The sequence below is a fragment of the Mus caroli genome, chromosome 3 (genome assembly GCF_900094665.2).
Source record: "Mus caroli chromosome 3, CAROLI_EIJ_v1.1, whole genome shotgun sequence".
NCBI lineage: Eukaryota > Metazoa > Chordata > Mammalia > Rodentia > Muridae > Mus > Mus caroli.
The window spans coordinates 123,645,854-123,656,122 of NC_034572.1; the positions used below are offsets into that span (position 1 = coordinate 123,645,854).

Genomic DNA, 10,269 nt, shown 5'->3' on the forward strand with positions numbered 1-10,269 from the left:
CTTGAGATTCCACCTCACACCAGTCAGAATGGCTAAGATCAAAAATTCAGGTGACAGCAGATGCTGGCGAGGATGTGGAGAAAGAGGAACATTCCTCCATTGCTGGTGGGATTGCAAGCTTGTACAACCACTCTGGAAATCAGTCTGGCGGTTCCTCAGAAAATTGGACATAGTACTACCGGAAGATTTTTATCCTTTCTTTTCTCTAACTGCCAGCCACCATCAGTGGCAGCATACCAGTCACAATCAGCTCTGGTTTCTGCCTCCTTCTTGTCTCCTTTTAATCACCTGCTGCTATCTGCAGAGACCAATGCTGGGTGCCATTAGTGCTCAGACCACTGCCAACTCTACAGCCACCTGCCTCAGTTTACCCTGTGCTGTTGCAGCTTCTCTTAGACACTTCACTGAACCTGTAGTATTGGCAGAGTTTCTCATTTTTATTGCTCTAGTAGATATTCTGGGTTTCCTCTGATTGCTTTATATCATCTATGACAACTACAGTTTTCTCTTAGTTATGATCTTTTTTCACATCAATTTGTATATGTATTTGTGTAGCCTAGAAAAATATCGTTTCCCCTCCTACTTTCTAGTTTGTTTCATTTTATACTGCATGTCAAAGATAAAAACTTTTTCATTAGACATTACTTGAGGTTTTCATGTTCGCCCTTTATGGCTAGTATGAGCACTGTGTGGGCTTTCTTTATAAAATTTGGTCACTCCAAAGTTCTGGAGATAGTCTATTTCCTCTGAAGAATTTTTAAGTTTTGCCTTTTTAAATATTTTAAATTTAAAAGATCTAAATATTTATTTTGGCCACAATTTATTCTTGAGAAATCCATCCTTCAGATTGCAGCTAAAAATATCATTTCATGAGAGAAAACTCCCCTGAGTCCAAAATAGGCCACTGTGCCCACCACAAGTGCTCCAAGGACTGTACCTCCACTTCTTGTCACTGACACAGCAGGTCTGCATTTGTTGGTGTCCGGCAGATGTCTGTTGCCTCAAGTGGACTACAAGCTTGAACTATAAGAATCTATCTTGTTATCACAATTATCTCCTTACCCCAGAACCAGCCCTGGCATGATTGCGCTCAAACAGCTAATGGGTAGTGGGTAGATCTACCAACACTAAGGATCCGAGGAGCATGCCAACAGAGAGGCTGCCCTTTACATAAAGGGAATGGGACAGAAGCAAAAACGTGTAAACTGCCACAATGTAAAACAAATGCCTGACGTGTATGTAGTTTATAGCCTTAAAAGAATACTATAGGCGTGGATGCACACACCTTTAACCCCAGCATTCAGGAGGCAGAAGCAGGCAGATCTCTGAGATTCACGGGCAGCAGGAGCTACTCAGTGAAAATCTGCCTTCTACAGAGGTAAGTCCAGTGCAGCTAAAGGGATGGCTCAGCTGCTAAGAGCACTTGCTGCTCTTGCAGAGGATTTAGGCTCAGTTTCCAGCACCCACACAGTGTCTCAGTTCTCTGTAAGTGAATACTTTCTTCTGACCTCCATAGGCAACAGGCATGCACATAAACATACATGCATGCAAACACTCATATGCATAAAAAATAATCTTTTCTGGATGTGGTGGCACACATCTTTAATTCTGGTACTTGGTAGAGGCAGGTTGATCTCTATGTGAGGCCAACCTAGTACAGAGTAAGTTCCAGTACACCAGTCAGTCTCCATCTCTGTCTGTCTTTCTCTCTAAAAGAAATAAGGAAAACGAAAGAACAAAAAAATGACAGACAAGGTAGCCCTTATCTTTTAGGACATGAAATTCTCTAGGACCTGCTAGGAGACCGATTCTTAGCTAGTTCTGTGCCCCTGTTCAAGCTATTCAAGCTGGAGTCGTGAACACCTGTGAGTCTTCTTTTCCCTTCAAACTATACCAACCAATCTGAGGCAAGTGCTGTCTTCTATCATCACACTTCTCTGAGGTAACTGTGGTCTGTCACTTTAAACTTTAAAAAAAAGAAAAGGTTTCTGTTCTCATCTGTTGACCATCATTTCTACTAGAGTATTTAACAAGACTAGAGATTCATCCTCTACAGAGACAGTTTTGAAACGGGATAAACTGATGAAAACTTCAGTCTAAGTTAACAACTAACCACGGCACTGCAAACACACTGGACTCCTTAACGCAATCACCTAAAACCCCAAGGCTGACTCTTGTCTGCAAGCTGGACTGAAGGTCTTTTCTCCATGTCATCACAGTATTTGCCTATTAATGCAAGTGTACAGTTCAGTACTACTATAAATTCTAATTAAAACGTGAAATACTCTAACTGTCCTGACTATCCTTACTGCCGGCGACATCTGACAGCAGGGATAGTTATAATCTAAATGCAACACCCAGAACGCACACTACCACAGCTTCATCAGGTACCGTTTTGGATGCACATTTTCTTTTCCTTTTGTTTTCTGTTTGTTTCTTTGAAGACAGGGCTTCTCTGTGTATCTCTGGCTGTCGTGGAACTTGCTCTACAGACCAGGCTGGTCTCAAACTCGGATATCTGCCTGCCTCTGCCTCCCTAGTGCTGGGATTAAAGGTGGGCGCCGCCACCACCCAGTGCTGTGCAAACATTTTCATTCCCTTCAAGAGCACATCATTAGATTCAAGTTCACAACTTCAAAGTGAGTAAGAATATTCCATGAAAACAGAACACTTAAAATATAGATACACAGTGGCATCTCCTGGCTTGGCAGATACACACACACACACACACACACACACACACACACACACACACATACACTTATATTTTATCATACGTACTATGCATACCTTATATAAGTAAAATTACAAAGGTTTAAGTAACAGACTTAACTATCAAGGAGTCACATGACATTACTTCCCCTTCTTCATCCTAGTGCACTCATTTAAGAATAAGAAAGCAGCCTTTATCTCCAGGAAGCACAGTTTAGGAAGGCGGGATAATGATTCTGACCATTTTTTTTTTTTTTAAATAATAGTGGAGCTAGTATGAACAGAAATAATGACCAACAAGAAACATCATCAAAATAGAATTTTCGTGTCCAAGCTGTCCAAACCATGTTAGGGACGAGTAATGCAGAGGCATAAAAGACATCAACAAACACTGTCAGGGCATGGAAGCAGGCTCTTCAAACAGACCATTGAGGAGCTAACTATGAATGAGGATACAGCAAGGGTTTGGGGAGACTCAGTAAAATACCACAGAGACCTAAGCAGATACAGTGCAACAGTGAGCAAATCTCCAGGATTCCCATCAGGAAATACCACTGTTAGCAAGACTCTAATGTTCAGACTGTCAGTCCTGTTCTGGTGAATTTCATACTCAACTTACCATTATTAGTTGGGTGGCTGTTTGCTGTAGCCAAGGATCCCATTTGGTTTCGGATGAGGCTGTCTTGGGCTGGAGGAAGGGCTGGACCTGACCATGGTAGAGAACTATATCCTGAATGACTCTGCTGCTGCTGCTGCTGCTGCGAAGGTGGAGGTGGAGGTCTCGAGGGGTAGGTAAGAGCTGTGCTGGGGCCAGAGTATGACTCTGTAAGTGGCCTGGCAGGCGGAGGAGCACTCTGAGAGGTAAACATCTGCCCGTATGGCTCACTGGCAGGCAGCGAGGGGTAGGAAACGTTGGGATACACGACATTGGACACAGTGGAGATGGGATAATGACTACAGGTAGAGGGATATCCCTGAGAAGCAACAGAAGCACTGGCAGAGTGCGGGGCAGGACTACTGTAGCGATTCCCAACAGAGGAGTAGGGCTGGGAGGCACTCGGATAGGAATGGGATGCTGATGCTGGAACTCCTTGGAAAGATCCGGGCGTGGAGCCCCCCATGTGAGGGGCGGAAGGACCTCTGCCATACATCTGCTGGGTTCCTGGTTGGTTTGCCGAGCTGGGAGTCCCCGCATTTTGTGTTGGTACTGTATATGGACGAGAGTAGTAACTATCACACTGGCTATCCAATGGCAAGGAGGTCATTTTCCCAGGTCCTTGAGAGTAATGTCCTGAAGGGACCATATAGCTCTGATGAGGCAGCCCATACCCAGATGGAACTTGCATTGGACTCTGTGCGGGGCCTGAAAAACATTACAACATTGTACTAAGAGATGATGCATAAATAGCTCCCATCTAAATGCTGGCCCCATTAATCTTTTTCTCCACAACCCCACCACACTGTCAAAGATACATATTGTCACAGGCATCATGTAGCCAGACTCCAAAACCATCCCTAGTGAGGCCGCACCCCTGCTCTCAAACCCTCGAGGAGTCCATCTTCCCCCACCTTGGATCAGGACTCATCTCCATGAGCAGGAGCAAAGGTGCTGAGAAACTACTTCCTGCATTAGCACAGTCTTAACTCTAGTGCTCCCTCCCCTGATAACTCAGACCCGAATGACCCTGTAACACAGACAAGGAAGGAAAGCCATGTGGTAAGGAATAGACAGCCAAAGCGAAACCACGGCCAATAAACACATGAATATGCTAGCATCCTTCAAATTCAACCGCGTCTTGAGACAATGAAAGCCTAACAGATAGCTTGACTAGAATCTATGAAACCATATAACTGTTGGCTCCCAAGTCAGTATTCCTTAACCAACTATGACACAGGGGCTGAAAAGATGGCTCAGCAGTTATAAGCACTGGCTACTCGTCCAAGAGAACCTGGATTTGATTCCCAGAACCCACATGTCAATTCACAGCTGTCTGGACCTCGAGTCCCAGGGGACAGGATGCCCTCTTCTTGCCTATAACCCCATATGGATGGATGCTTTGAGTTCCAGGCCAGCCAAGGATATATACCAAGACTTTGACTTAAAAGAAAGGGGGTAGGTGCAAGGAGGATAGGAGAAAGGAAGACTGTCAGAGGATGAGTTAACCAAAACTAAGCATGTATGAAAAAGTCATATAGAAACACATAAAATTGCTTTGTAAGGCAATTTAAAAAATACAAGAAGGAATTTAATTGGACACTGCTGCTTCCAGAAAACATGATTTATTAAAGAAAACTTTGATGCCAGGCATGAGATATTTCCCTACATGTTATTCATCAAGAAAGCTCCAGAGTCCCCCAAAACAATACAAGCTATTCCCAACGTCCTTGGTTGTCTACTACAACTAAATGGTAAGGCACTAGTGAAGACTCAGCACACTGTGGTTGCAGGACATAGAAAAGCCAAACTGGAATTACCCAGCAAACGTCCAGCTGGCCAGCTTTCACATTGCCAGAAGGCATTAGGTTGGCTGCTGTGGTCTTACCCAGGGTGGGACTCTGCATGCTACAGTACAGGCCTTCTAGGCAAGATATACCCATGGAAACACTGACATGAGGCTTTCCAGGGTAAGCAAACACTTCCGATTTGGTCTCATCTTGTTCTGTCTGAAGGAACTGTAAACCTGGCCAGAAGCCCAAGGCTGGCAAGGTTATCTCCTTAGGAGAAAACCCATTTTATCAATGTGGCTTCTTTGTTTCTCTCTCTCTCTTTTCTTTTCTCTTTCTTTCTTTCTTTCTTTCTTTCTTTCTTTCTTTCTTTCTTTCTTTCTTTCTTTCTTTCTTTCTTTTTCTGGTTGTTTTGTTTCCTTTTTTTTTTGAGACAATGTCCCACCTTGTAGCTATGGCTGGTCTGATTAGACAGGCTGGCCTAGAACTCAAGAGATCCAGCTGCCCCTGAGATTAAAGGCATGCACCAGCACAGCAGGCTTGTTTTTGTTTTGAGGCAGGGTCTCACTACATAGTCTCAGCTGGCCTGTTTGGGAGCTTCTATAGACGAGACTCGTCGTCTAGTTCAGCACTCCCTGACTTGCCTCTGAGACTGAGCATCTGCTACCATGCCCAGCGGCCACTCTTGTTGGCAAGATGACCATGTTGCCAATATCCACGTATGTATGCTTATACTCAGACCACAGCTACCCTCAACCTTGATCTAAGACATTTCTAGCCATGGCAGCATTAACACAGACTCATATCTAGACAAAATACTAAGAATGAGTAGCTGTTGAGAAACCAGCCCTACATAAGCACATCTATCTTACCCAACTCTTCCCAGAGTTCAGAGGACATCCTCGAAGAGTAAGGGTAGAAAGAATTACAAGTGTGGGCTAGAGAGATGGCTCAGAGGTTAAGAGCACTAGCTGTCTTCAGAAGGCCCCAGGTTCAGCTGTTCTTCATGAGGACCCAGGCTCAATTCCCAGCATCACAGGGAGCACCCCACTAAACTAACCCTCCCACACCCCGCTTTAGCATTAGTCAGCACTGTGGAGAGCCGTGCCGAGCAATCGCCATTATAAGATGGCGCTGGCCTCTGCTGTGCCTAAGTAGTAAACAAGCCTTGTGCGCAGTGCGAGAGTGAACTCACGCTTAGTCACTGCCCATCTCGGGACGTAGTAGTGGGGTGATGGGCGAGCAACGAATCAGGAGCTGACACGCCACATCAGGTGCTGAAACGCCATGGCTGAGGGCTATATAAGCGACCCCATTTTCCGGGGTCTGGGTCTTCCCTCTTGAAGAAGCAATAAAGCTTTTTGCTGCAGAAGATTCCGGTTGTCCCGAGTGTGTTCTTGCCGGCGAGAACCGTAGCTCGGAACACAGCACCAGGCATGAGAGTGGCGCACAGTTCACGGGAATCAGTGACTAACAACAAACAGTGGATATGAAGGGACATGTGGGGTATATGAGAGAAAGGAAGATGGTGGGAAAACTATGAACAACGAACATACATACATTTATAAAATTGTCAAACAATACATTCTTTTTAAAGTTTAAAAGCATCAAGAGGGGAATCCATACCTTTTGCTATTAGCTTCTTCTTTGCCCTAACTATGAGAGTTTATAAAATCAGAGTCTACTCAAGTGGTAGAGCACATGCTTAGGACACACAGGGCCTTGGGTTCAGTCTCCAGCACTGTGGTGGAGGGTAGTGTTAGCAATCTATATAAAGAATGTAAAGACCCCTTCTTACTCTGATCACTGATATTCTACTACCCGTGCACATCTGGAACCAGTGGTTTTTCTGTGTAACTGCATGAGTGAACCCTAGCATGGCTCTACAACTATTTTTTAATGTATCCTAGACACTATTCTGTTATCATGAATAAATCCTTATTTAGAAAAATACAGAGTGGGGCTGGAGAGATGGCTCAGCAGTTAAGAGCACTGACTGCTCTTCCAGAGGTCCTGAGTTCAATCCCCAGCAACCACATGGTGGCTCACAACCATCTGTAATGAGATTTGATGCCCTCTTCTGGTGTGTATGAAGACAGCTACAGTGTACTCACATAAAATAAATAAATAAATCTTTAAAAAATATATACGAATAATTCATTTTAGGTAACATTTACTAAATCCTCATCAACAAACATCATTTCAGAAGATGAACTTCTATGATCAATTAAGAGATGGGTTTCCTGCAAATGAACTTGAGAGTTTGTGCTTTAAAAATGACCACAACGCTGAGCAACTTGCCTATGGTCCTGGCACTAAGGGCCTAAGACAGGAGGATTATGAGTTCAAGGCCAGCCTAGACTACATAGCAAGAGGCTATCTCAAAAAACAAACAAACAAACAAAAAAACAAAGAGGGGCATGCTACAGCTCTCTCCAAGAAGAACCACCAATTAATAATGCGCATATTCCCAACACTAACAGTTTGCTTTACCAGCATGTCAAGTATTCTAGAAGCATTTTAATTAAAAAAATTATCCATTTCTTTTATGTGTATGAATGTTCTGCCTGCATGTATGAACATGCATCGTGTGTATGCCTAGTGTGCTCTGAGGTCAGAAGACACTGAATCTCCTGGAACTGCAAGTATGGATGGCTGTGAGACACCATATGGACACTGGGTATTGAACCATGGGCCTCTGAAAAAAATGCTACTAACCACTGAGCCATCTTTCCAGCCCGTTTTTTCTTTCTTGATACTGGGGGTTGAGCTGAAGTCCTCCTCAAGTATGCTGCCACTGAGCTAAAGGGCCTTGAATTCTCCCTGCAGCCTAGGCAGGCCAAGCCTATGATCCCCCTGCCCCAGTCTTCCAGGTAGCTGGACTATATAGGTCTATAGCATAGCCCCAGGGGCTAAGATGACTCTCACCATCTTATTTTCTCTCTGTCTGTCTGTCTGTCTGTCTGTCTCTCTCTCTCTTAGAAATAAGGTGGATATACTACTTTGCCTTCAAAGACCTGAAAGGCACGAATATGTAAAGCACTTAGAAGAGGGATGTAGATAGAGTATATTTAATAGTGTCTATAATGCGCTAACAAAAAGCAATGCCAGCATCAGTGTGGTAAGCTACATGTGTGGAAAGCTACGGCTGTTCTTGCAGAGGACCCAGGTTCAATTCCTAGCTCCTACATGGCAGCTCACAGCCATCCTTAAATCCATTTCCAGGGGACTCAATAACCTCTCTGCCCTCCACAGACACTAGGTATGTATGTAATGCATATAAATACAGAGAGGCAAAACACCAATACACAGAGAAAGGAAAACTAAGGAGAAAAAGGTATCTGTGCTTTGGCAGTGACAGGGCTGTAACTGAGTCAAGGGCTCAGACATGACAGAAGCTTAACTCAAGCCCCTCTGCCCTCACCACACTAAACATGGCTCGCTTTAGCCAAGCAAGTGGCCACATGTCCCAACAACAGGATTCTAGTCTTAATTCCAACTATTTTTGACTCTGGGCAGACCTTAATTACTATCCCATCCCCCTCACAATCCCATCAACCCCCAGGGCTTTGCACATGCTAATACATGTCCTAACACTGAGCCACATCGCCAGCTCAGATTTTTCTAGTATCTAGTTTTCCTGCCATGTGTAAGGAAATAGGGGTTCTACCATACCTCAAATGACACAGTATCAACAACAAAAAGTAAGACTTATAAAATCCACTGTAGCAAAGAACCACTGTATTCCTTGTCATAATAATATGGAAGATTCCTGCTCCTCAGAGCTGAGTAAAAGTTACACTTTCTGTTTATTTATAATTACTAAATAAGGTAGGAGAAACTATCTGGGGGCATGCAATACATGTTCTATAGCCAACACAAAGATAACTTATAATCAGGTGTAAAGGAGACAAATACCCACTTCCATAATTCAGAGTCTAAGTGTAGAACTATACACTACTAAGTTAACAATTTACCCCCCCAATAGGTTCTTTACCTAATTACAATTCACCTGAGACAACTGACTAAAGACAGATCTCGGAAGTCTTTCACTATCTTAACAATAAAATGTGAAAAGCCCCACACATTCAAATACATAACTCACTCACTTCCTGCCACTACAGTTTTCAGAAGGGAACAATGAGGACAACAAGTCAAATCTATGTAAATACCTGTCCTCTGCTTAATTGCGACTTGGCTCTCTCCTGCCACATTTCCCGTACAATACTGGGAAATAATGGCGCCTCTGTAGGACCTCTCAACCACTCCAACAAGTACGGGCATACTGTGCCTGCTGACAGCTCAAAGACAGACTTTAAAGTTCATTACAGAAAAGCAGGGGAGGAAGTGGTACACTATCTGATCAGTGGTTGGGGCAGGAGTGGGAGGGCTCCTTTTCATTACTTATTCAGCATCACAATCTAAATGACCCAAGGAGACACTATCAGCAATATGCCCTTAACCCCACAAGCAGGTAGAGCTCTGGGAGTTCGAGGCCAGCCTGGTCCACACAGTGGAGTTCCCAGCCAGTCAGGACTGCACAGTGAAGCTCTCGTCTCAGAAAGGGAAGAAGAATTTTGCTGAAGCACAGAGCAAGAGTACATACATGCATTAGAAACTGGATTCTAAGCTTTGACTCTCCTCTCCTGAGCTGGTGACAAACCTCCCCACTCTGCACTCTAGACAGCAGGCAGGAAGCCCTGAGCTAAGGGTCGCCTGTGGTGCTTGAATGCCTCTGGATAAGATGGTCAACAAATTAGACTGCAAAGCTGGGACTAGTAATACAGTTCAGATTGTTAAGGTACTTGCTACCAAGCCTTTGGACCTGAGGTTGATCCCTGGGACCCATGTGATAAGAGAGAACTGATGTCCCAAAGATGTCAACTGACCTCCATACCTGCCCCCAACACATGCATGCGTGCATGTAAGGCTACATGGCAGAGGAGAATAAGACTATAGATGGCATTAAGGTATTAATCTGATGACATCTATTAAAATAGTTCTATTATCCTTAACTGTGGTCTCCCCCCACCTGCTTGAACCTGCTTGCTCAAGGGTGGAGCTTCCTGCTCATTCGTCCTGCCACGCCTACTGCTGAACCCTGTCGCTTTG

The 10,269-nt window shown here is 44.2% G+C and overlaps 1 protein-coding gene across 3 annotated transcripts in view; it reads right to left on the reverse strand.

The window, feature by feature from the left end:
• Sec24b (SEC24 homolog B, COPII coat complex component) overlaps positions 1-10,269 on the reverse strand; it is a 73,490-nt gene that overhangs the window by 55,503 nt on the left and 7,718 nt on the right. For all 3 annotated transcript variants that reach the window (XM_029475011.1, XM_021158257.2, XM_029475010.1), the window contains exon 2: positions 3,332-4,075. In XM_029475011.1, coding sequence (XP_029330871.1) covers positions 3,332-4,075 — 744 coding nt within the window. The remainder of the gene's footprint in view (positions 1-3,331; positions 4,076-10,269) is intronic.